Raw genomic sequence first — 25,253 nt, forward strand, 5'->3', positions numbered from 1 at the left:
GAATTGGATCATGAATCCACGGAATCTCAAATTCGCATTACCTGTTTTAATTTATTTTATCTATTTTATTTATAAGCTAACCGCATTAAGCTATTATATAACTCCACAAATAATTGAACTCTTAAATTCTGCGATATTTGATTTATTCTCAAAAAGGATTACATTTTCGTAAATCATTATATCCTCCTAGATTTTTGGATCTGTACAATACACTTGGATTATCAGATTCTTTAAATGGATCTATAGTTTATATTTCCATAGATATTTCTTTCAACAGTTTTCAACATCTTGAGTGTTATACATATCTGGATTTTGAGTCCTTAGGATTGATGTACTATGAAAAATTTATCCCCACATATTACATCATTTTATAGTTGCCTACTATTGACATTACATTGACACAGTTTCATTGACATATTCAAAATAAAGGATTTCTCCCATTTTGAACAAATTTTATTAAATTATTTATTTCTTTTTTATGTATTTTTTATTATTTATAATAAATGACTTTCAAGAATTGAGTATTTTTTAAATAAATTTTTATGGCCGTTGCATTTGTTAGTAACAATTTATTGTATCAATATTCGATATATCTGCATTTAGTAATCAATTTTTCAAAATTAAAATAAATAATTTTTAAGAAATATACGCATGCATACTTTTCACAACTTATATTAAGTACTTTTTTAATTCAATGCATTGGAGATACATACTATATATTTATATACTATCTGAAAAGTAACGGAAATAATTTGTTTCCTTTAGTATTTTGTGTAAGCACTATTGATAATTAATGACGTTTTGAAGCTTTACGTTTACTTCAACAGATATCAATATTTCATGAACATCGAACGTATAAATTATAGCGATCGAAGTAATAATATATTTTCAGATATCAAATTTTATTTTAAACTTGTTAAAATTGTTTAAAGATTCCTTCACGATAAGTTTTGTATCTAAGCGTGTCGAAGTTTTCCAAAACTATATTCAATTCCTCGTCAATGCGCCAAAATAGAGGAAGCGTCGGAGACGCTTTGTGAAGACATCCTAATACGCGCTTCCAGTGCCTCATCGATCCCACAGAAGACAAAAAAAGATAATCTCGTTAATACGTACACAGGAAACGGAGGTGAGTGTTAAAGGCATCCTGTTTTGCTATATGAAGGGACGCCTTTCTCTTTTCGGAGGTGAGATAATTGTAATTGTAGTCGTCATTTTCTTTAAAAAGGCAGGAGAAAGGTCTTTAGATTACGCGACGATTCACGCGAAAGGATACTACGTGAAAAGTGCGGTGCTGCAACTGGAATGGTCCGAGGTGCCAATTTGAAAAACTCGCCGTTGGTGCCTTTGGTGAGTGGTCTGTTTTTTCGAAAATTATGATATAGGTGCGCCATTTTTTGGCACCACTCAATGATACCGGAATACAGACGCGGCTTGCACGCAACAATTGAGAACTTGCATCATGTGATGCGCAGAGCCGTTCTACGCCGGATCTTCTGCGCGTTATATGCTGCGCAAAGTGGCTCTGCGCATCATATGATGCGGGTTCTCAATTGTTGCGTGTGAATTGCGTCTGCATTATGGTATCACTGGCGCCATTATAGTTTGTTATTCTGTCTCGGTTCGGAACGTGGAGCGCAAACATTTATCATGATTTATCATGAGTTTTATTTGTCTTCAGTGCGTATCAAATACAAATTTTGGCCTAGAATACCGATAAAAGTAATTGCTCGAACATATTTACCCTGAATCTTCACGATTAGCAACGTTTCGACGATCACGACGATGTACTGTGCAACTGGTATTTACCGTGTTGTGAAAGTATATCGCAATAAGTACAAATTTCAATATTGTAGCTACGCGGAAATGGTCCTTACGTCCATTTAAGAGGATCAAAAAAACCAAAACATTCGTTACTCGCCTCGCTTGATCTTAATACGTGGACAATATTGTGACTGCCAAGGTAAGTAATTATCGTTTGTCTCGCTCGTTCTCAATGTACGGTGCAAAATTGATAAAATATATAAGATAATAACGAACCATTACAATTATGTGCATGAACGTGTTATGGGTATCTTTCGTATATCATAACGTGATGCGAGATGGTTAACTTGAACTTGATCCACAATTCGATTATCGTATCATCAAAAGCACCAATTTTTTTGTTCAGTGGTTAAATAATTATGCATCTCGACTCATTAGCTGCAAAATAGTGTAACATTATTACTGAGAATAAATATTAATTGAGAATAAGTTTTAAAAATAGAGGTATCTGATTATATGTATAAATCCGTACAGCATACTCGACTATTCGGGTATTGAAAATACTTCAGATAATTTTGGATAAAAAGTCAAACTATCAAAATTGCCTTAGAAAAAGGCAATGATTTGCGTTATTGCAGAAAAACATTTATCTTTTAAATTTTGTATATTGAAAACTTACATGATTCAGTTTGGATTTCTTTCGGATTTGATTCTGCAGTTGCATGATCATTAATTACTCTTTTCAACTTTTCGAGTTCATCTTTCTTTACTGCAACAAAAATTCAGAATTGTAAAAATGTTATAATGTTCTATTGTATTTTAGTAAAAATAAACAAAAGCACAATTTTTTAAGTAATAGATACATAGTATATTTGAAAAAAAAATGAGCTTGACAGTATCATTTCACTAATCGTGTAAATATTGTTCATTTTGTGGCTTGGATGACTTGAATTGTAGCGAGTTTCTTTTATCGAAACTTTAACTTTTGAAAATAAAAGTAGTCCTAAGAAGCCACACAAATTAAATGAATATGACGGACAGTCTATTATTGCTATTTATTTTTTGTGTCAAAAACTTTCACATAAGTGCAGTACTCTGTTAATAAATATGCATACAATCCAGGATCGATTTTTCTATTTGTTCAAATTATGTCAAATGTTGCAAATCGTAAATTGTAGAGACAAAGCTTCAAAACGCTTCACTAATTATCAGTAGGTGATGTTTACACAAAAAATTAAAAAAAAAATTAATCTCGTTATTTTTCAAACATACTATGTATTTATATTTATTTCATGAAAAAAATTAATACTCACAAACAAATCTAGCAATTGCAAACTTATCATCTTTGATGGATTTCTTAATTTCTTTTATAATTTTATTTAAGCGGTTTTCTATAATTATCATTTCATCAAGTCCCATATTTTCCAATAAATTGAAATCTTCCCAATAATGTTTTATACAGCGCTTTTGAAAAGCTTCATGAAACTTTTCTAACATCTGCAAATATAGTTGTTATTTTATTATTATTTTAACAAAAAAAATTTTGAATTTTAGTGACTTATTACCGTAAAAAATAAAAAAGTCGATGACACTTTGTTGGAACCTTCAAATATCTGCAATTCGTGCAAGCATAATGTTTCTATATAATAGCTTGCAATATTTTTCATGCAATCTTCAGTATCTCTTAATTTCTGAAAATATGTAATTAATAATGATATATAATATGTAGAATAAATAAATAAATTTATTTTATATCAAATAAAGTAGTATGTATATGCGCGCATACATGCACTTTATGCAAAATATGCATTTTTAAATAAATTCAAATTTTGAGATATATATATAAATTAGAGTTCACTTATTACACGTTAAGTTTTTATAATTAAAAATTTTTTGGGTAAAAAATATATTTTTTAAAAATAACAAAAAATTATTGCAATAATAAAAATGAAAAATTAGCCATTAAGATTAAATATTATTATACAAAAAATAATGTAATGTTTAGATGTTAAAAAAATAATGTTAGTTTAGATGTTACTTCATTATGCATTATACCTTTAAATGGCGTATTACGGGCTTAGCACGTCCATATTTAGAAAGAATATCTTTTTCATAATCATAAAAACACAACCGCCAATATCTATGTCGTGCGTCGGGGAATTTACCCTTGTTATTATTCAAAGGTTTTGGTACTGCAGACCAACATTTATTATTATCTTGGGATTTATTATTAGACTGCAAAACAGGGAGCAATAGCAGATTAGTAGCGATATGTGTGATTTAAATTATTTACGCTAGATATTATTAATTAATCTTATATTCTACGCACTCCCTGCAGGTTTATGTAAGAGTGAGAAAATTTTCCCGAGCATTTCGGTGGCGGATTATGAATTGGATAAACTAAAACGGGGACCAAGTCAATATCGACGAAATCTCCATTTGAAAACCGCACGTTTAAGGTAAAAGCTGGTCCTGATTTTTTCTTCGTTATCTGCAAACACAAAAATAGAATGCAATTTTTGTCTAGGTCTATGCATTGTAACTCTCAAGGGATAATATAAAGCATATGTACATATATTTAAGGAATTACATATATCATTTTAAAAGGTCTAAAATTTTCAATTTTTTACTTTATTACAAAGATTGGAATATAAAATATTTTTTTTTCCATATTAAAATTTTTGCATATTAGAATTTGCAATATTAACGAATCTATAACTGCATTTGCAATACAAAATATCAAATGCTGAATTGGACAATAAAAAAAGATATATTTGGAAAGATAGATTTTTTTAGTGAAAAATTTTCTTCATTATCTTAGAATCTTCAGCAAAGTATTATAAGCCAAACATCAATAATTGATAAAAAAAATTTCTTAATTTTTTAGTACAGCATATTGATATAATTTCTGATATGGCTATATAAAATAGCAGATTTTTATTCGGCTTTTATCGCAGTGTACTAATTGTCATCATGTTGTACTAAACCAGCGCTCGGAATTAGTTGCACATTTCGAGCCGATTTCCGAGACGACGCCTCCTGTTCCCCCACTACCGCCCGGCTGCTGGCGGCCGAGCCGCCGATAGCTCTGGCGCAGGAGCGTTTTATATAAGAAATAAGCTGGGTTGTTGAGGTACCTTTCAGAAAATAGTAATATTTTCTTTATTACATAAATAATGTTTATTTTCATTAATAATTAAATATATATATTATGTATTAATAAAAATAAACATTATTTATGTAATGAAGAAAATGTTACGATTTCCTGAAAGATGCCTAAACAATCCAGCCTATTTCTAATATAAAACGCTCCTGAGCCAGAGCTATCGGCGGCTCGGGCTCCAGCGGCCGGGCGGTAGTGGGGGAACAGGAGGCGTCGTCTCGGAAATCGGCCCGAAATGTGCAACTAATTCCGAGCGCTGTACTAAACCATCGTATAATATTTTAATTGAATCTGTTATCAAATTTCCAAGGTAATATTTTTACTTGCGGATATCGATCCAATTTAATATATTGATCATTTCCACTGGTAGTGCGAGCCACTTTACTCAAGATACTTTCCATCCAAGTCCGAATTTTTTCTTGATTTAGATATGAATCATCATCAATAAAGGATTTCATTTCTCTAAAAGAATAAATTTTTTTTATTGTTAAAAATTAATATATAAGATAAGATATAGATAAGATATAAGCAAGATTTTTATTTTAATGCAAGTTATACTTATTGTTAGAAGCCTTTGAAACATTAGGAAGGTCATCTGTGCGTTTAATTTTAATATAACCTGGACAATCCGACATAAACTGTAATGATCAACAATAGATATTAATTATTGTGCGAATAATTCAATCTTATTATAAGCAATTATATGATTAAATTGATCAATTCATTATTTTTCTTTGTTTTTATATACACGAAACATTGCACTACTACTATATTTTATTTATTTTATATGCAAAAATAAATTTTAAAAATAGTTGTAGACGCAAAAATAAATTAAAAATGTAGAATAACGACTGTAGAATTCTGCTGCCATAAATTCGAAAATAATATTACCTTTGTTTTTATGGGCAAGTTAATCACAAAGTTTATATCATATTCGTTAGGTTTTTCAACTCGTGTCTTTTTGTAATAACTGCCGGCCCACATAATTCTTTGGAATGTTTCATTAAATAGCGGGCTTTCTCGTTTCATAGCTTCTATGAGTTTTTTAAAAATCTGACACATTGCAATATATAGAATTTAATGTATAAATAATAATTAATATATAGAATTTGATGTGTGTATAAGAATATACATATATGTACATGCATATATACATACCTTTTGCAGATCTTGATTATTGTTCTTCACATCGTCAAGATCCAAAGATAAAAATTCCTTGTTTATTGCATTGAATATCGTATCGTCTTTTAAGGCGGTTTTGATATCAGCAACCTGCATCATCGCGAGTTGTGTATAGTTGTTAAACTTTTAAAAATCTGAAATTATTTTAAAATTATATTTACATTATTGTGGCAGTAGTTATAGAAAAACAATACGACAACACATTAAAAAAATAAGGTGATAATAACCCGTACACAGCGAAATAGATACAAAGTTGACGAATATTGATTCGTCATGTTCGAAATGTTCAAGTTAATTTATACCAAGTTATACGACAAATATAACAAGTTAATGTGAATCCATTCCGGATAAATTTTAAGACGGTTTTATCCGACAATGACATTAATTAAACAAACAATGGACTCTGGAATGGGCAGTAAAAAAGACAATTCACACAATTTTTATCTCAAACATTTTTTCGCGGAAATTTTTTTTTTTTAATGTTTTGTTTTAAAAATATTTAGATACATTATTGAAAATAGAACATCTTATATGAATAAATATAAATATTTTATATTTTTAAAATAATGTTATAAAGATTGACATATAAATCTGGTGTATAAAAATTATGTTTTAAAATAGAATAGATTTTTTGTTTTCTCTTTTGCATATATCAAATAAAAATTCTATATATTTAAATATTTTAAACTTAACGGTATATTTTTTAATAATATTGTAATTGCAATTTATTTATTAATTTTAAAAAGTTTTATAAATATTTTATTATAAACGCAGATTATATTACTTCAGTCAATACTATGTTATACTATTTGAATTTTTTGCAATCTAAAATTTCTAAGAAACTAATCGATAACTCAATGGATGCCTTTGTAATTTTATTGCTACAATCACATTCACGTACACGATAATCATTCGATAAAGTATATCGTTCAACTTATTCATCACATTTTTTGGTCAGCATTTCTATAAATAAGCAACGTAACGTTTCAATATAAGCGACTGTATTTATTGTAAGCAGATTGTTGCAAGAAATAAAAAATTAATTAAATAATTGATTATTAAATTATCAAATATTACATATCGAAAAAAATAAGTCTTGTTATACAAGGTGAAACGGAACACAATTTAAATTTGTATAGGTTATATTTTGTTGAAGACAAAAGTTGTGAATAATGTATTATGTGTGTGCAGAAAAAACTCCTTTAAATTTTGTCTGAAGGCGTCAAACAGTCTAAACCTTATATATCAGACTATGCATTGAAAATCGAGATTGCAAATCAGAGATTAGAATTTGACTAATTGAGCAACCTCAATTTTAGTGTCCACTTTATCCTGATAAATCGAATTTCAATTTTTAATTAGCAATCCCAATCTCCAATGTACAATCTGATACAAGTCGAACGCCCTCCTTACAAATGGGTACTTACCAAGTGACGCAGGTAAAATGCAAGGATTTTTGTGAATAAGCGCAATATTATTGCAATATACGATTGCAAACTGGCATAATAAATTAGTCGCAATAATGTGATCTATTGAAATTTAAAATCTGTACACCTTTTTTAATAATAATTTTATTTTTTTTAATTAATTATTAAAGTCACTAAAACAATATGAACAAAACTGCCTGAAGTAAATTGAACATATGTTACTGAGCGCTCGATGATTATCACTGCCTTTATATACGCACGATAACCGAATGAGTCATTCCCCACGCAGCATGCATATCCAGGGAACGTTCAGGAAATGATCTCGTCGACGTATCTCTCAAAGATATTTTCTGGATGTCTTTTGGATATGTGTGCTGTACGGATCAGTTATGAACTGTATAGCCGAGAGCACAAGCTTTTACATAATGCGTAATGCATAAGCATAAGGAAATTGATTGGTCTATATATAAGCATAAGCAAATGCATAAGGAAATGGACCAATCAATTTCCTTATGCTTATGCGTTATGCTTTATGCAAAAGTCTGTGCTCCGGCCATATGAGTTGTTGTAGGCAGTGTTCCGATTAGGGACCGGTTGTATGCGCATGTGCAGCTCTGCGCATGTACGGTAATGGAGATCCAGTGCCGTTATATGTTGTGTGTTGACCGTATGACGGGACGTTTTGACATGAGGAGGTTAGGTGACTACAAATAAGTAATATTTATTTATTTACAAGCATGGAATCTACGGAGCCAGCAGCTAAAAAACCAAGAAGTAGAAAATTTCAATCAATTTCAAAAAATTTTGAAATATTTTAAATGTAGGGGGGTAACGGTGCCTTGTTTAACTTGTATGAGACACTGTACTGACGCCGTATTGCCGCACATGCGCATACAACCGGTTCCTAATTGGAACACTGGTTGTAGGAAGAGGAAAATTCCAACAGATGAGAAACGAGGGGTTTCCCTCTATGCACAGGGGCATCCCCCAGCAATATCATAAAATTAAAAAAATCTTTAGTTTATACAGAGTGTCCCACCAAAAGTGGCCACCCCCTTTTATCTTTTAAATTAAAAGAGATAGACTATAACAAATATATATCAAATTAAATGGTTCAAACTGAACTCCATTGTGAGCATAATAGTTGCTTACAAAAGCTATTCGTGTTAACGAATGGAGAAGTATGCATCATTTTTTTATAATAATGTGGATTTGATTTTGATGTAAGAAAAATTGTAACGCTGTTTGAAAAGAATACAAAACGATATATGATTTAATATAAATATTTTACATATACGAGTTTTATCGGCTTGAAATATCGCGGGCGACGTTTACCTTTTCACTTTCGGCCCTGCGATGTGGCTAACTTCAGACTCATGCGTTAGAGATTGACGTCAATTGAAGTTGTAGCGCTGTCAATTATTAATTAATTATTAAAGTTGGCCATATTGCATATAAATCACACATTGTTGTATTCTTTTCAAACAGCGCTGCAACTTTTCTTACATCAAAATATCCACATTATTATAAAAAAATTATGCATACCTCTTCGTTCGTTAACACGAATAGCTTTTGTAAGCAACTATTATGCTTACAATAGAGTTCAGTTTGAACCATTTAATTTGATATATATTTGTTATGGTCTATCTCTTTTAATTTAAAAGATAAAAGGAGGTGGCCACTTTTGGTGAGACGCCCTATACAAGGTGGGCCATTTTAATCCATCCACGCAAATAACTCCGTAATAAGCCAAATATAGAAAAATGGTTCAGACAAAAGTTGTTCAGGACAATGAGGGTCACCTATTTGTGCTAGTAAATTTGACCTTGAAGTCAATTTTCAAGGTTATTTGAAGGTCAGAGTTATTTTTTTAAATGGAAACCCCTATTTTTGATTCCAAAATCTAATAGCTGGTGTCAAGAGTTTTTCAAAACACTATAATGAAGTTATTTTTCATTAAGCACTTTTCGAGTTATGAGGCTTGTAAATTACAGTATTTTGACATAAAATACAAAATATCTTGTAAAACATTCAATTTTTGGGAATCTTACCTTAATATTTTTATGCATAAAATAATGAGACGAATCAATTGGTATAAAGAAAACACATTGGTTTTAAAAAAAAGTATACAGTTAAAAAAAAAGTATGCAAACTACATATTTTTTTTTAAAGCAGCTATGTGTTTTCTTTATACCAATTGATTCGTCTCATTATTTTATGCATAAAAATATTAAGGTAAGATTCCCAAAAATTGAATGTTTTACAAGATATTTTGTATTTTATGTCAAAATACTGTAATTTACAAGCCTCATAACTCGAAAAGTACTTAATGAAAAATAACTTCATTATAGTGTTTTGAAAAGCTCTTGACACCAGCTATTAGATTTTGGAATAAAAAATAGGGGTTTCTATTTAAAAAAATAACTCTGACCTTCAAATAACATTGAAAATTGACTTCAAGGTCAAAGTCACTAGCACAAATAGGCGACCCCCATTGTCCTGAACAACTTTTGTCTGAACCATTTTTCTGTATTTGCTTACTTACGGAGTTATTTGCGTGGATGGATTAAAATGGCCCACCCTGTATAAGCGTTTTAAGCATTTAGGAATTTTCTTAAGCTTGGCTCACAGTTGTGTTTATTTTTTTTTACTATTTACTATTGTGAATAAAACTATTTATTATTGTGAAAGGAATTATTATTGTGATATAAATACGATCTTACTTTACGATATAATTTGGATATGTGCACGATAATTTCTACTCTTTTCACGTCGAATCGCGTACAAATTCATGGCCAGTCTCGTTGCGCATGAATTGGCGTGAGACCGTGTATCTTGTTAAAAGGTAAAAATTGATCATAGAAAGTGGCATTGGAAAGTGGTCTTGGAAAGAATAAACATTTATTTTAAACAAATTAAAAAAAGTGAAAGCAATGGCTTACAGTCCAATATTGCGTTCTGATCTTCAAGATCTCTTGGATAAATACGTGGAAATGCGCGATGTAAGTAAAGAATAAAATCTACTTCTTTGTCTTAATTCTATTATAAGTATAAACTCAAACTGGTGTAATTTTCATAATATAGATGTGTAAAATTAACTTCTGATCAATAATAAAATATAAAAAATGAAATTAAAAAGATCTAAATAAGAAAGTTTTAATACAATTGGACTCTTATTCTTAATTATGAACTTTTCTCTTTGTCTCCATTCTTATTTTATAAGGTTATAGTATACGTATAGTCTCTCTCCCTCTTTCCTATTGTTCGCTCGTTTTCTCACTCTAATGTAGTCATATAATTGAGTAAATTTAAAATAGTGAGGGAAATAGTAGAGAAAGTTCCCATTTTCTCACGCGCTATTCCATTTCTAGCTAGTCAAAAATATTAAACTATTAAGAAAGGAAAGAAACTACAATAGAAGTGGCAAGAGAAACGATACTCTATCTCACTTTATTTTAATTGTTAAATTTCTGTGTATTCTTAAATTAAATTAATTAAATTCCAATTGTATTAATTACATTCCAATTGTATTAATTAAATTCCAATTGTATTATGCTTTTATTCTAGTGCTGTCAATAACATTAACATGTTAATTACCCGGGTAATCGCGTAATACCTGTCTACCCGGGTATCTAGTTTTAAATGACAGCACTATTTTATTCAATGTATAGAAAAATTGAAAGATGTTGCAACATTGTAATGCTCTATTTCACCTCTTAAATCGTTTCGATAAAAAACTAAAGAATATAAGAGTCTTATGCGCGACAGAAAATTTCTGCGCTGCATCTTTTCAGTGCACAGCAGCAGATATCCTTAGAATTCGAGCGCAAACAGTCGGAAAAAATTAAAAACAAATTGCAAAATGTTGTTTGCTATTTGATGGAACACAAGGATCAACATAAAGTATCCTTGAACAATTTGGAAAAAGAGAACAACGAATTGAAATGTACTTTAGCTGATGTGAAGCGCGAACGCGATCGTGCCGAACTTTCCAATAATGTTAAAGGTAAAGAAGCAATGACTTCAACTATTATAACTTAAATTTGTAATAGGAGTGTATGAAAGAATTCAATTGTTGCAAATAATTTTTAATTTAAGATGTTTAGCAAAAATATTTTTAGATTTCGCAAATCTTTATGCATATAAAAATTCTGTAAGAAAGTTAGTTATGTAATATGAATTGAGAAAATGTCCGCTCTTAGTGCAAAAATTAAAAAATAAAATTAAATAAAATGAACTAGTAGAAAATGAAAATAAATTTGGCGCAGTTTCCACATTGCAGAACGAAGTCGATTTTTTACGACTACGAGTGACACAACTCGAAGATAAACATAGAGAGCAGGAGAGACATCACAAAGATGAGATTTCTAAGTACAAACATCTTCTAGAAAACGTAAACACAACATTTCCGGTATTAATTTTTCGTTTTGTGTTGCACATTTATTTATTAAATTCATTGAAATGTTTAACGTAATAATATTTGTTAATATGTGAATTAATAATATAGTTAGATATAATTTATAAAATTGCTTCAAGTTGTATGTTTAAGTTATAACAATTAAATTATATTTGTGCATTAGACTAAGTATTTATTTCGTTTGTTTATTACAAAGGAACAAAATGTTAAAAAAAGAAACAAATCAAAGATAACGGAGAATCATCCTGCCTTCATAAATGAAGAAAGTACGACAAGGAAATGGAGTGTTAAAAAAAAAAGCGTACCTGAAGAGTAAAAAATGTTATTTTATTATTTTGTAATAAATAAAAGTTATATATTATAGTAAAAAATATCGAAATTCAAAGTTTATTTACTTCCAAAATTTAAAAATTTAGTAAAATATACATACAAAAACTAGATGAAAAATATTAATAATATAAAATTATAATTGTTTTAGGTGGTCTAGTGAAATTGTCCATAAAAAGAGAAGATTATTTCAAGAAGATAAAGAAGCTACAATCGACATTATTTAAAGATATTTTTTGTAAAAGAAAAATTATTACACATTTCTTTCATTTTTTACAAGGTTCTGGTGCACTTGAATGGTTCGGATTTTTAGAATAATTTTATTGCAATTTACAGACTTTTTTCCTTGAATTACAGATTTAGAGAAAATTTGTATTGCAATTTATATATTCTATAATTAAATTTCTAATCTAGAAAATTAATAAACTAATTTTCAAAATTGTGTTATATAAATACGTAATAAATAAATTTACAAACTCCAAACTTTTCTCATTTTATCCATCGTCCTTTATGCATAAACAAATATATTAAACTAATATTTTTTTAATTCAAATTATTTAATATTCTTATTTTTTTTTTTTTTTTGTTATATTCTCTTGAATTTTCATATTATTCTCTTGTGCTTATCGCTTTATCTTCTTTAAATATTTTGCTCGTTAAAAATTATTAAATCTTTCAATCATTGAGTATATAATTTCATAGCAGTGCATGCGTTGTTACGACATTCTCGTTCTTGCGGGACATATAACGCTACGGATTTCTACACACAAGACGCGTTATGACGCGTTATGACGCATTATGACGCATTATGCGGAAGTCGGTACAGCGGCCAATCGGCTTTTCGTTTTTCTGGAACCAACAAGAGGTTATTGACCGTCGTGCCGACTTTACCACGCATAAGGCCGAATTTTCACTGAGCGCGTCACGCGTCGGCGTCATCCGTCGCATCACGAATTAATCAATCAAAACATCCCATTTTATTCGCGCGGCAAATAATGCAATAAAATGGGATGTTTTGATTGGTTATATCGTGACGCGGCGGACAACGCGACGCGTGACGCGTTCAGTGGGAATTCGGCCTAACGCGTTAACGCGTCCTGTGTGCAGGGGCCCTAAATGAGTAAAGAGACAGGTTGCCCCATCTATTGTTTCTAGGTCGCGACGGATGCGATGGATTATGGACAAAAACAGCAGCAAGACAATGGCGGCTATATGTTGGACGGTTAGTGAGTTCATCGTGAAAAATTTAGGAAAAATGTGATCTATACATCGCAATTGGCGAACGTAATTTGAGGTACGTTATGTGAAATCTCGCGGCGACAGCACGCAATTTTCCCGATACGGCAGCATGCTTAAGACACCACGAGAATTGACTCTGACGACCACATGTGCATTTGGTACGACAAAACTGTTCAAGAAAACATGACTCGTCGCAAAGAACTTGAAATACTTTTCGCACTACTTAATGCTCAAGTGTGCACGCTAAATCTAAGCTCTTTCGTTCTCGATTTGGCCGAGTTTACAGTTGCTCGCTTGCATCTTAATTTCTCATACAACAGCCGTATTGACATGACACGAGACATTCTTGTTTGTATTAAAGGAATGTGATACATGTGCTTGTTCACGAGATATAATAGTCATCGCATAAATTTCATGATTTAAACATGATTAAAACATATAATACATATATAATATTGAATACTTACAAGTAAAAATATAAATAGTAAGAATTTGAATATTTAAGAATATTTAAGAAAAAAGAATAAATGTAGTGTTTCTCTTTTTCCTCACTATGTCAAATCTTTAAAGCTACTTTATGTTACTCCATGTAAACTTTCTTCTTTTTGATAGGTGTGGTTTGAAGGCAGAGGGGAGTATTATTGCCTGCAAAGGCAAAGATGGCATATGGTACGTGCAGGCAATGGCTTATAGACAACGGATGGACCTGTCGTCGAATCAATTAGACAATGAATGGTGGTCACTGACAGGTCAAGCAGAAAGATACGACGGCAGGCAGGAAGGAGTAAATGAGCGAGCGCACCTAAGTAATGAGCGAGACTCGGCATTATCCTATTCGCTCGGTCTCGGATTTATACGCAGCCGACGAAATAGAGGTACTTCTGCTAGAAGAGATACGCGATCTGGAACCACCACCTGCCATATATTCTAAACCCGAAGACATTCAAGACTTCGAAATTGGTATATACAATTTTCAATTATTAATGTTTATATGTTACTTGAAAATTTGCATGTGCAATTTTGTTCACAAATCTACCGAGTCGTAAAATGAATGCTAAGTCGATTATTATGCTTTATAGCTGCTTTTTCAAAACATCAAGATTTTTTTTTTGTTCCGATTAACTGTCTATATTTTTTGTTTATGTTTAAAATTTGATTCTATGTAATCTAGATTTGTGAATGTGTACATGGTTTCGATGTTGTATCAATAGCAGGCAGTAGGACAGGGGGGCGAATCAGCTCCCAATCATCGGAGCTGGATTCGCCGGGAGTCCATTCAACAGTCCATTCTTGGGATTCACACGCAAACTATCACGGTCACTATGGCAATAGCGACCACAGACCTGGTTCTTCGTCCAATCCTCTACAGTGGTCTCGTGCAAGCCATGTGGTTATTTATTGCGATATACAGGGGCATCTTAAGACAGCTACAGGTGTCGTTAGACTTTTATTACTTGTAAGTATAAAATCATTTTGTTTACATGGAATGACAATATACAAATTGGAAGTTTTATTATGTTCAAACTAGTAAAATTATTTTACATGTAGATACATTAATGAATGCATTTCGCAGATATCCTCTGCAGCTTGTTTGGCAACTTTATGCAGTTCTGGCACTGCCAAGGTCAGCCTTTTTATGCTGCCTTTAGCAGATCGTTTACGATTCATGATCTTTGTAGCTGTTTTCTGTTTTTTGATCACCGCAGCCCTTCTCTTCCTTGATATTTCGCACGTTATTTACATCCTTCCTTTAAACTGGACTAAGCTGGTAAGTAATATCATCTGTAACACATGTGTGAATCAGAAATAAAATACAAAACGTTTATGCGACTATTTAAATGTATATACCGAGTTAATGCTGTCACATGTAATAGAATCTATTACTTTTTATAGAATGCTATAATGTTCACTGGCATAGGCTTGTCATATGCAGCGAGTAGCGCATTGTTAGCATGTACAGTATGGGAGTATCACAGCGGAGGCTGGGTACCAAAACGCACACGTTCCCAATTGTCTGCTGCAGCAGCAGTAGGACTTTCATGTGCTCTCTTAGCATTTTTACTTTCCTGGATACACTGTCGCAGTGGATCAAGTTGTAAAGGCCAGGATTCTCGTAGTCATACACCAACACAACTTTACAAACCCGTTGATAATTCTTCCTCCTCTGGGGTAAATAATACTCGTTTTAAAGCGCAATCATTAATTATTAGTTACGATGTAGTCATGTAATCTAAAATGCAGGTCACTTTGAAGGAACGTAGTCCTAAGAGACCTGCCTCGTGGAGCGTAAAGAACCAGCAGCAGTCGAAGAAACACAACGCGGACAGTGATACAAACACGAGTAATGGCGGCCATCGCGGTAGCAATCATGAAAAATTCAAACAAGACTCCAACAAAAAGGACCATTGGGCTTCGGCCAAGCAGCACATTATAGACATGCCCATGAATAACGAAGATTCCCAGCGGGAGGATATCGAGATTGAGAGAAGACGGAGGAGGCGAAAAAGAGATGGTGACAGTACTTCGACCGGTGACGGAAATACACCAGGTAACAGTAAAGCCGACACTAGTCGCGCTACCGCGCTACCGGAGGAAACTAAGCCTAGGCGAGTACCGCGAAAATTACCTCTGCAATCTACAGTGGAGCAAGCTCGTTCGTGGTCCGACGTCGAACGTAGGAATAGTGGTACTACGCAAGTTAGGAGTAAAACTAGACAAACACCAGTGAACAATGACGTACAGAATTGTTGTGGTACGAGCGAGGCTATACCGAGCAATCAAGTGACTCGAAACGGTCTCCGAAACTGGGAGGCCGAATGTACGTCTAGCAACAACACGGAGGAGGTTACTGACACAAATGTGGTTGTTTCTAACACCATGTGGTCAGGACAGTGGCGCCCACCACCAGATGATGTTCAACCTTGCTCTAGCAAAACTATCGATCCTTACAGCTTTGCCTGATCGTCTTGTGAAATACAAAGCACACATGTTAGGTAAAAAAGAGAAAAGAAAAAAACGAAAAAAAAACGAAAAAAAAAATGAATTTGTATAACGGAGCAGTTTCTGTGAATAATTAATCGATGAAATTTTTTTCATAAAGCAAGTACTTGAAGATTTTCTTTTATTAGACCGCAATCGTGTAGTTAAAGTCTTAATTGTAACTGAAAAATCATACTTCTATTTTTTGCTCTCTTTCTCTCTCTCTCTCTCTTTTATTTACATACAAACTTGCTTTCAACACATATTTTGTACTCCATATTGAATAATGCACAGTGACTGAAACAACACAGAGCTGTATCTTAACTTTACATGTTCCATCTGTGTTTTCAACTGTGCATGAACCAGATGTGATCTTAAATGTAAATGTAAGATATGTGTAGATTGTTATACTTCACATATGCAACAAGCGAAAAAGACCGTAGTCCAGATTTATTGTAGGATTTATCAAGTTTATCATCGAATTTTTCAGGACAAAATCATCGTGTCCAAAGGATTTTTAGATCTAAAGTTATTAAGAGATGTAAAGTTATTGCTGCCTTGTATATTTGCTGCCAAGAGGATAGGATTTCTTTAGTTGTCCTGATATTTTGCGTTACACAAAAGCAGACTGCCCAAACTTGATAAGCAAATAATGCCATTTCATTCCAATCATATACCAAATGATAAATCTAAGTAAGTTTTAACGGAATTTTGTAAGTATAAGATCACTACATAGCACATAACACTGATATATGTATATTTGACTAATTATTTCTATTGTATTTTGATGCCAACATATTTTGAACTCCATGCATACTTGAAAAAGCATTTAGTACGTATGTATATAAATCGCATATTATTTAAGAAGTACCGGAAAGTGTATATATTGAGCCTTGAAAGAATTATACACATACATGCATAGTGAGAAATGCAGCTAGACCGATCTTTCTGTTACGTTCTACACGCAAAAAAATGGCAATTGCAATTTGCAGCTGTAATTTGTCTGTTTATTTCGAAATCTATGTGCAACTTTTTACAAATTCTTAAAACACAACCGTGTGATTAATTTGAACTGAATTAATTAATATCGTTTAAGAAAGTTTCACAAACTGCTTATAAATATTAATTTAGAAATACGTAAAAAACTGTGTTGCCATTATAAACAAAGTAAAAGCGGAAGGTTGGAATCGACCGCTGAAGTTGGAAGATATTTAAAAAGAATATTTTTCATAAACTTAGAAAAATAATCATGATACACGAAATTAAAATAATTTTCTACGTATCTCAATTGACTTTTAATTTGGATTTCATTCTCACATTATACATATATAAATTATATGTATATGTATATGTATATGTATGTGTATATATATATATATATATATATATATATATATATATAAATTTTGATGTTACAGTTCAACCGATTCTATGATCGGATGGCTTTTTAATAAATAATGGCATAGCACTTAAAATCTTACTAACATTTTACTTTGCAATGACAATATCTATACATGTATACTTCACCCAATGGCCTTATATAGGATAAATTCTTATGAAAAAGCATTGAGAGAAAACTTTTAATAATAAATAATTTGATGTAGAAGTTTTCAATAATTTATGATTATGAAAATTCTATGACTCGATGATGTTTGCACTGGAAGATCGGTTTGGCATCAGTTATTTTCCCGTATGAACGGAATAGTATGCGTGGAACAATTATTCATTGTATTATTCCAATTGGCTCATAAAGTTTGAAATATGCTCATTATATTACAACGGTATCATTCTCTTACACAAGGACGGACTTACAAATTGCTTAATTGAGCTTTTATCCTCGAGATAAATAACAGTGTACAGTATAATTTGAAAATTAAATAATTTTACAGAATAACTTCCCTCAAAAAATAGATGGCATTTTTTATTTTATTATTATAAATTTGAATCAAGCATTATTTGACATTCAAGTATCAGGTGTCAAGTATTTATCTTTACACGATGCAAAAAACAATGAAAATCGCTAATTTGTTCAAGCTTTGAAGAAGAAAAGTCCGTCCCTATTCCCGTATAGAAACATAGCCACCATTTCCAGACATTTTATGTAACTTTAAATTAGATAAACAATATTGTATTCATTGTGTGTTAATTCTTTACTTTTATGAGAAAATCTAGTCAACTCTGGTCAAGTATTTTTTTGTACAATTATATATCTCTTTAATAATCTTAACAAACTAAAGAGCGAAATATTTTTTAGTACATACATATCGTGTTAGAAGTACAATTCATCCTAGAGGAATCGTCAAGCGGATTTGTTTCATGATTAGTCGTCCCACTGAGTTTCTTCTATCTAAAATGTAACAGCGTCACACAGTCCTCAGAGTGAATTTCTCTGATACCTCGTTTCTCCTTTGTTCACGATCAATGTATCGCAATCATCATACGATCAAACGGAATGTATTGATCAATCTTAATTAGGGCGACTACCAGCTATCTTGTCTTTTGATACAATACCGCGCGAGTGTAAACACAAATATAGCGAAACAATACACAGATCACATATTTATTGAACTTTGATGCGGCGATCTTAAATCAATTATTAGTCATAAGAGAAATGCGTGTTCATAGTAAAAGTAATAGCGTGTGATACGGCAGTTTTTCGTTATGGCAAATATCGACGGTGTCATAACGCGTTCTGTTGGGCACAATGAAAGATAACGTACAATTTTTTCGGTGTATCGCCCATTGTTGCTACGCTGAGAAACGTTTGAAATATGTCATTTTCAAATAATTAATCGAATAAGATATTATTTGGCGTACAAGGCAATTAGTTCTGAATTAAAAACAAGATATACAGACACTGCCAGGGGAAATATAATGCTCTTTGAATTTAGTGTATGTCGATTGAATCCATTCTCTTTCGATGATTTTACGTCCAAAGCTTTGTAATTATGATTTGTTATAATTCATTCAATTTGCAATTCAAATTCGGGTTGAGACTACGTCTCTGTGAAACAGGCCAGCGTACAAGTTTTGTTTTTATCTCGTATCTATAAGTCAGTGAAATTCTATTCGTTGCCTATTTATTTTTTTGCCTTTTCGCGACACGACGTTTCAACTCATTATAATAGTTAATAACTCTTTTAACTCAAACAAATTAGCAATAAATAACGACTTGAATGATAACTCATAAATTAAGTTTTACGATTTGTTAATTTTCTATCTCCTTTTAGAGATTTCTGAGTCAGTATTAATTAAAGATATGTTAAATTATAACTTAGCAATTGTAATTATTTAATTTATATTTTTCAATATTTCTTACTACACTTTTGGGTTTTGATAGAATTATTTTTAATTTATTTTTTATAAGAGTAAAACAGTTTAAACAATTTTGTTACCAAGTTAAACAATAAACGATTAAACTTATCTGCATATAATAATATAATCTGTCGACCATACAAGCATTTTATTTTTACATTTTACATATTGTTGTTTGCGAAATACTTCGAGTGCTAAAGTTTGAATTTTTCAAGACTCAAAAAAAAACATGATTTGTCATTAAATAATAGCATCGAACAAGAGACTAACTGTCTAAATTAAAGTCGTTATTATTGCTACAGTAAAGATCAAACGGTCATTTGACTTTAATCTTCGCAACACCTGTTTGCTTCAAGTTATTAACAAAGTTAACAAATAGCAGTATGTTTGCGATGTTCCTTAGAATTTGTATGAATAAATTATTATTTAAGCAATAAATTCCAATTACGATTAATAGGCGCAAACTTTTTTTACATTTTAAACTCGACATCAACAACATGACCTGTAGTGATAGCAAGACAATCCTATACAATATGACAAGTCTATATCTGACCTGATACAAATCCAAAAATCTAGCTAATTGCAAGTTAAAATTATTGGGCAGAAAATGTTCTCGTGTAAAACGGACATTTTAAATTAATTGAGAGTGTTGTAATTGTTTTTTGCAACTGCGACAAAATAGAAATTTAATTTTGCAGGATGAGCTCTTGTCAATTCGCTTTAATTCTCCTTCGAGTAGGATGATTTAATTGGCTTAATATTTATCGGATATATTGGCTTAATCATTTATATCGGATGATAGATATTCATGTAACGCGTCACATGTTGTCGCATATAAAAGTGTTTGTTTTGTTTGGGTATATTTTGGGTGTTGTCTTAATATATTTATGTGAATGCAATCGGATAATGTACTGTCGCGTAACGTGTCTCGTTCTATTAATATATTTAGTTACATATGAGTGAACAATGTGATGCTGCCAATATTTAGAATAAACATCAAGCGGCGCATTAATTGTTAGGAAATCTCGCGCAAGTTTGAATGTCTACAGAAGAAGTCGGAGAATGGATGTAGATGAGTACAGACAGATTACCAAGTACGACGCAGATATCCAGCGATCTTGGTGATTTGTCGCACCGATAGCGAATGATCTGGACAATAAATGATTGATGAGTCACGTAACACTTAAATTATCACATATTCTTTTAAACGTCATCTTTTGTACGTCTAAATAAACGAGCGAGTATTATACACTATTGACTGTGCGAATGCGTGCATGTGTGACCGTATGTGCTATTTAATAATATATCACAAACCACCTAGTCATTAGAGTGAACTTTGTATAATGTTACTCGCGAACAGAACAGTATACATTTTCTGTTAGTGAATACGTTTAAATACGGTTCGATCGGCGACAGCTAAGCATAGCGTTATATATCTTGCATTATATGCTATTGAAAATACCATTGTCACGCAATCGTCCATGAAATACAAACGAAATTATGAAAACCGTTGCGCGATCTATTGAACTTTACAAGTCACATCTCACAAGAAATCGGAATGCTCAACATAACAAAACGTATATACAAATCGTTAGACATGATAATCTTTCCACACAATAGCACGTAATCATTATTTTTGATGCGAAAACAAAGTTAATGCAAAGTGAGAATATTTATAACGAAATGAATAGATTCGTATCGAGCTTATGTATATCTATATACTTGTGTATATATACTCATTTTGTGTGAGTATTTTGACATCTTTACCATTGCTGTTACATCAATTAGTCCTTCGTCGCGATACGTCACAGCTGTAGAAGCTTCACAACTGCCCAATTGCTCACTGGATTCTCATCGAATCGATGCAAGAAAGAACACTAATTATTAACGTTACTGCGTTCAGTCTCCTTTAATTTTCCAACTATGTCTTCCAATGTTTTATGGCGTGCACAGTGTCCCGTTGGATCATTTCCGCTCGGTACGAAGGAATAGGGATGCGCAGATCCGATGTAACGACGAATCCAGTCACTTGAAGAGAGTGAACAAATAGAAAAATATATCATAATGACGTGATTCGATTGACGTAAAAAAGAAAGAGAATTACAGACACATATGTTATCGAGCACATGGAAATAACTTACTTTTGATTTCGGACATACATGGGCAAATTCTGTAATGATATACGGTGAGTAAACATATCTGGGAATAATTCAACTTACGTGCTTGTATCTTACCTGCCGTTCAAGTTTCAACTGCTTTAGTAATAGATATTTACAATCGGATTTTGTCCAACTGTACTGATTATCATGTACATTCGATAATCCGGATAGCGTTGTCGAACAAGCTGAAAACTGCGGCTCCGCTGCGAGATGACATTGCTGGCGAAACAGGTGTTTCTGCTGCTGACACGCGTGATTCGAATAATACGGATCGTAGCCCGTTAAATAATTCGAGGAAGACGCTAAGGAATTCGTTACTGCGACTGTAATAAAATTAAAGTAATCAGCGTTCAACAGTTTTCGTATGTCTCGTCAAATAGTTTGTAATATTTCGCACGAGGTATCAGTGAGCCATATCTGAAGGACTGTTCAACAAAATAACATTAATGTATTTTAACGAACCTTTAGCTTTCTGAACATTCAATAATGTGTTGTAATATCGTTTCTTGTGCGCAGCTAATTGGAATATGGAGTGAGTTTGAAAATTGTCCTCTGAATTTACATCATTTGATCTTGCTCCTGTTATTGTGCATCTGAATTGACAATTTTTTTATTATTATATTAGCGCTGTCGCGCGCGCGCATGCTGCTAAACATTGCATTCAATGCAATAATCACACATTTACCCATATATCGATTCTTCCGTATCATGTTCTTCGCACTTGACCGTAGCCACTTTCTTTTCCGTAATGTAATCTGAATCATCTCGTTGAGCTTGCAATTCAATCGGCTCGTTCGATTTCTGAGAAGTATATTTCGTATTCCGCAGTTTGCTAACACAAGTAAATGCTCCTTGCTTCGTCTCTTTATCCTGTGCTCTTTCATTCTTTCCTAAATTAACATCTGTATTTTGATACTTAAAAAGTAAGCTATTATCATCACTACTTGAGACCCTAGATGTAAAATCTTTTCCTAAAATTTTATGCGACATTCCAGATTTCCGGTCTTTCGATGTAAAATGTATCGAATTCGAGGAGTCCATCTGTGGATACGACCTGGTGCGTGGAAAGGCCGGCAATTCTGTATACACGAGAGATTACTTTTTATAATTTTATATGTTATCTGTGATTAATATACGACAAATAAACAGATAAAATGAATAATATTACCAATAGAAACTCCTTCTTGCGCCCGTTTCAAAAAATTGCTTATACTCTTTTTAAGTTTATCGCGCGCTGGCGCCAAGAGATCGTCCGCCTGTAGAATTTAATAACTTTCATTACTTTTGGAAATAGACTGATTTAAACTATAATATTTCATCTTCAAGTACATCTACAACAACATTCTGATCCTCGTCCCAATGTACATCCATTTTATGTGTGTTGTTTCTAACTGTCTGTTTAATTGTTGCGTTTTGGCCAATATCGATAATCATATACGAAATATCGGATTTTTTGTCTTTGTCAAACGCACAAGTATCTTTGCAATGTTTAGATTCGTATTCAACGTCATTAAATTGCTGAGAAATTTTATTTTGCAAGCAATTCGCTTTTATCTCGGTATTGTTATGGATCTTCGTAGAGCGTGCATTCTATAATTTATGAGAATTTTATTTGTATTGATTATATCAGTTTGTTTATTTTATTTAATTTATTTCAAATTATTTTTTTATCTATTTCTTCATTACATACCTGATTTACTGTTTGAGATGAATGAGGAAGATACGATGCACTCCCGCTATTAATTCTGGCAGGCACATTATATTTCTTATTAAGTAAATATTGCCGACAAGACGGTATCTGATGCTTGCTATGTTTGTTCAACCAATTATTTCGATTATTATTTAATTGACAATTCAACGATGGGTCGGCTTGCTGTTTAACATACGTTGCAGAATTTGCATTAACATTTGCTGAATTTTCGAGAGTTTCTGAACGAGGAAGATCATATTCTGTGGCTCTGCACAAATTGTTTACATTTTTTGTATGATTGTAAATCGTAGAAATTTCGCTCTCAGGGAAACCTCGAAAAGGAAAAGCTTCGCGAAGCGATGACTTGGAGTCTGATGCATTCTTGTTGTATGAAAAATTTTGCTTCGATGATGAAACACTATTGTCCATATTGTTTTAAGTAAAATTTAGATTGAAATATATATGTGGTTAACATAATATGTTAATGAGATATTTTATAAAACGATTTACACAATACGAATAAGAAATACTTAGGATGCTTACTTTTCCTGTCGATTTAGTCTGTGAAACCCTGTAGTTGTATAAAAAATTTGTTTAACCGTATGATCTGGTACATCATTCGGAGCAGGTATCATCGAGAGCAATAATTGCTTTTTGCGAGAATCACAATCTTCTAGAAAACTTTCAACTTTTCTCAGCACACGTTCGTATGCGGGTATACCACCTTTCGGATGATATATATTCAATAATAATGTGATTATATTCGGGATATTGTTCCCCTCAAAATCTTTGGCTTCTGACGCAATAACATTGGTATTATTCGTGTTCTCTGTAATTACAACATCAATACAAATTAATGATGTACAATCAGATTAGAAGCTCAAAAGATGCATTTCTTTTTATTTTATATTAAAATTGAAACTTGAACCTATATTTTCTAACAATTATTTTATCATTTCCTTGGACAATTTTCTATAAAAAGAAAAGTCTGTATATTCTACCTTTTCCTCCTATTTTATTCGTTAAATTTAGTTATTTATATATTCAACTACAACATCTCGTTTGAATAGGGTAAATAATCGAAAATGTACACGGCTAGCTAATAAGTAAAATTGACAATTATAACTTGACAATTTAAATAATCATTATTTGTTTTTATTTTTTTTCAAAAGCAGCTCTACTAAAAAAAAATGTGTTACTCACGTCGCTCAAAGTTATCCATGCTAATAATATAAGGGTTAAAAGGATAATAACAAATTTTATAACGACCTTAGGTATCCTATCAAATTTGTCGAGTCACAAAATAAAGTATTCACGAAATAATTGAAGCAGCTTACATTTGCATTATTGAAAACAACTGACAAATGTTGTATACGTGATTCATTTGTAAAATTCGATTGCACACATAATATGCGTCACTTATATTTGCGGTGAACAAAAAAAAATTAAGCGCAATTTAATGAATTGCAAACGATAGAAATTCATTCTCGTTACTGCACAGATGCAAATTTTTTGTTAAATATTATTAAATATTATAAGTATATAGTTAAAAATGCATAATCTCCATTTTCTCTATCTAATATTGATGGGG

The 25,253-nt window shown here is 31.9% G+C and overlaps 4 protein-coding genes and 1 long non-coding RNA gene across 13 annotated transcripts; 2 read left to right on the forward strand and 3 right to left on the reverse strand.

Moving 5' to 3' along the window:
- Positions 1-126: 126 nt before the first annotated feature.
- On the reverse strand, positions 127-7,932 carry LOC105675429 (cGAS-like receptor 2). 4 transcript variants are annotated; one of them, XM_012372585.2, is made up of 11 exons: positions 7,797-7,932; positions 6,086-6,243; positions 5,819-5,980; positions 5,486-5,565; positions 5,251-5,389; positions 4,094-4,255; positions 3,820-3,999; positions 3,330-3,455; positions 3,078-3,261; positions 2,444-2,533; positions 127-2,202 (listed from the first exon to the last, which is right to left on the reverse strand). In XM_012372585.2, exons 2-11 carry the CDS (start codon positions 6,206-6,208, stop codon positions 2,174-2,176), a joined length of 1,275 nt encoding a protein of 424 aa, XP_012228008.1. In that variant the 5' UTR covers positions 6,209-6,243; positions 7,797-7,932; the 3' UTR covers positions 127-2,173. The 4 variants fall into 4 exon arrangements, with proteins under 4 accessions (XP_012228008.1, XP_012228007.1, XP_012228009.1 ...); XM_012372584.2 differs by lacking the exon at positions 7,797-7,932 and adding an exon at positions 7,537-7,711; XM_012372586.2 differs by lacking the exons at positions 5,819-5,980; positions 7,797-7,932 and adding an exon at positions 7,537-7,716.
- Positions 4,117-13,429, forward strand: LOC105675306 (uncharacterized). 2 transcript variants are annotated; one of them, XM_067355882.1, is made up of 6 exons: positions 4,117-4,223; positions 10,399-10,538; positions 11,305-11,542; positions 11,805-11,947; positions 12,150-12,265; positions 12,432-13,429. In XM_067355882.1, the coding sequence occupies exons 2-6, from the start codon at positions 10,470-10,472 to the stop codon at positions 12,505-12,507; spliced, it is 642 nt and encodes a 213-aa protein (XP_067211983.1). In that variant the 5' UTR covers positions 4,117-4,223; positions 10,399-10,469; the 3' UTR covers positions 12,508-13,429. The 2 variants fall into 2 exon arrangements, with proteins under 2 accessions (XP_067211983.1, XP_012227744.1); XM_012372321.2 differs by lacking the exon at positions 4,117-4,223 and adding an exon at positions 8,084-8,236.
- A 6-nt stretch (positions 13,430-13,435) lies between these two features.
- Positions 13,436-23,136, forward strand: LOC105675444 (uncharacterized). 5 transcript variants are annotated; one of them, XM_067355874.1, is made up of 7 exons: positions 13,436-13,574; positions 14,132-14,479; positions 14,731-14,975; positions 15,093-15,287; positions 15,413-15,688; positions 15,761-16,512; positions 16,989-23,136. In XM_067355874.1, the coding sequence occupies exons 2-6, from the start codon at positions 14,329-14,331 to the stop codon at positions 16,478-16,480; spliced, it is 1,587 nt and encodes a 528-aa protein (XP_067211975.1). In that variant the 5' UTR covers positions 13,436-13,574; positions 14,132-14,328; the 3' UTR covers positions 16,481-16,512; positions 16,989-23,136. The 5 variants fall into 5 exon arrangements, with proteins under 5 accessions (XP_067211975.1, XP_067211976.1, XP_012228028.1 ...); XM_067355875.1 differs by having other exon boundaries at positions 13,436-13,677; positions 15,761-23,136; XM_012372605.2 differs by having other exon boundaries at positions 15,761-23,136.
- Positions 15,007-15,506, reverse strand: LOC137000109 (uncharacterized). Its single transcript, XR_010890408.1, has 2 exons — positions 15,368-15,506; positions 15,007-15,301 (listed from the first exon to the last, which is right to left on the reverse strand). It is a non-coding gene; the product is annotated as an uncharacterized lncRNA (long non-coding RNA).
- Positions 19,913-24,978, reverse strand: LOC105675268 (uncharacterized). Its single transcript, XM_012372270.2, has 10 exons — positions 24,866-24,978; positions 24,206-24,491; positions 23,663-24,080; positions 23,302-23,562; positions 23,141-23,228; positions 22,658-23,051; positions 22,435-22,565; positions 22,048-22,295; positions 21,955-21,983; positions 19,913-21,841 (listed from the first exon to the last, which is right to left on the reverse strand). The coding sequence occupies exons 1-10, from the start codon at positions 24,882-24,884 to the stop codon at positions 21,691-21,693; spliced, it is 2,025 nt and encodes a 674-aa protein (XP_012227693.1). The 5' UTR covers positions 24,885-24,978; the 3' UTR covers positions 19,913-21,690.
- Positions 24,979-25,253: the final 275 nt, after the last annotated feature.

Source organism: Linepithema humile, chromosome 5, assembly GCF_040581485.1.
Source record: "Linepithema humile isolate Giens D197 chromosome 5, Lhum_UNIL_v1.0, whole genome shotgun sequence".
Taxonomy (NCBI): domain Eukaryota; kingdom Metazoa; phylum Arthropoda; class Insecta; order Hymenoptera; family Formicidae; genus Linepithema; species Linepithema humile.

Coding starts and splice junctions, on each gene's coding strand:
- LOC105675429 (XM_012372585.2), bottom strand. CDS start 6,208: ATGATGCAGGTTGCTGATATCAAAACCGCCTTAAAAGACGATACGATA. Junction 4,000..4,093: donor CTTACATAAACCTGCAGGGA/GTGCGTAGAATA, acceptor CCTGTTTTGCAG/TCTAATAATAAATCCCAAGA. Junction 3,456..3,819: donor CCGTAATACGCCATTTAAAG/GTATAATGCATA, acceptor ACATATTTTCAG/AAATTAAGAGATACTGAAGA.
- LOC105675306 (XM_067355882.1), top strand. CDS start 10,470: ATGGCTTACAGTCCAATATTGCGTTCTGATCTTCAAGATCTCTTGGAT. Junction 11,543..11,804: donor ACTTTCCAATAATGTTAAAG/GTAAAGAAGCAA, acceptor AATTTGGCGCAG/TTTCCACATTGCAGAACGAA. Junction 11,948..12,149: donor ACGTAAACACAACATTTCCG/GTATTAATTTTT, acceptor TTTATTACAAAG/GAACAAAATGTTAAAAAAAG.
- LOC105675444 (XM_067355875.1), top strand. CDS start 14,329: ATGAGCGAGACTCGGCATTATCCTATTCGCTCGGTCTCGGATTTATAC. Junction 14,480..14,730: donor CATTCAAGACTTCGAAATTG/GTATATACAATT, acceptor TTGTATCAATAG/CAGGCAGTAGGACAGGGGGG. Junction 14,976..15,092: donor TCGTTAGACTTTTATTACTT/GTAAGTATAAAA, acceptor TGCATTTCGCAG/ATATCCTCTGCAGCTTGTTT.
- LOC105675268 (XM_012372270.2), bottom strand. Junction 24,081..24,205: donor AGACTAAATCGACAGGAAAA/GTAAGCATCCTA, acceptor TATGGACAATAG/TGTTTCATCATCGAAGCAAA. Junction 23,563..23,662: donor CATCTCAAACAGTAAATCAG/GTATGTAATGAA, acceptor CATAAATTATAG/AATGCACGCTCTACGAAGAT.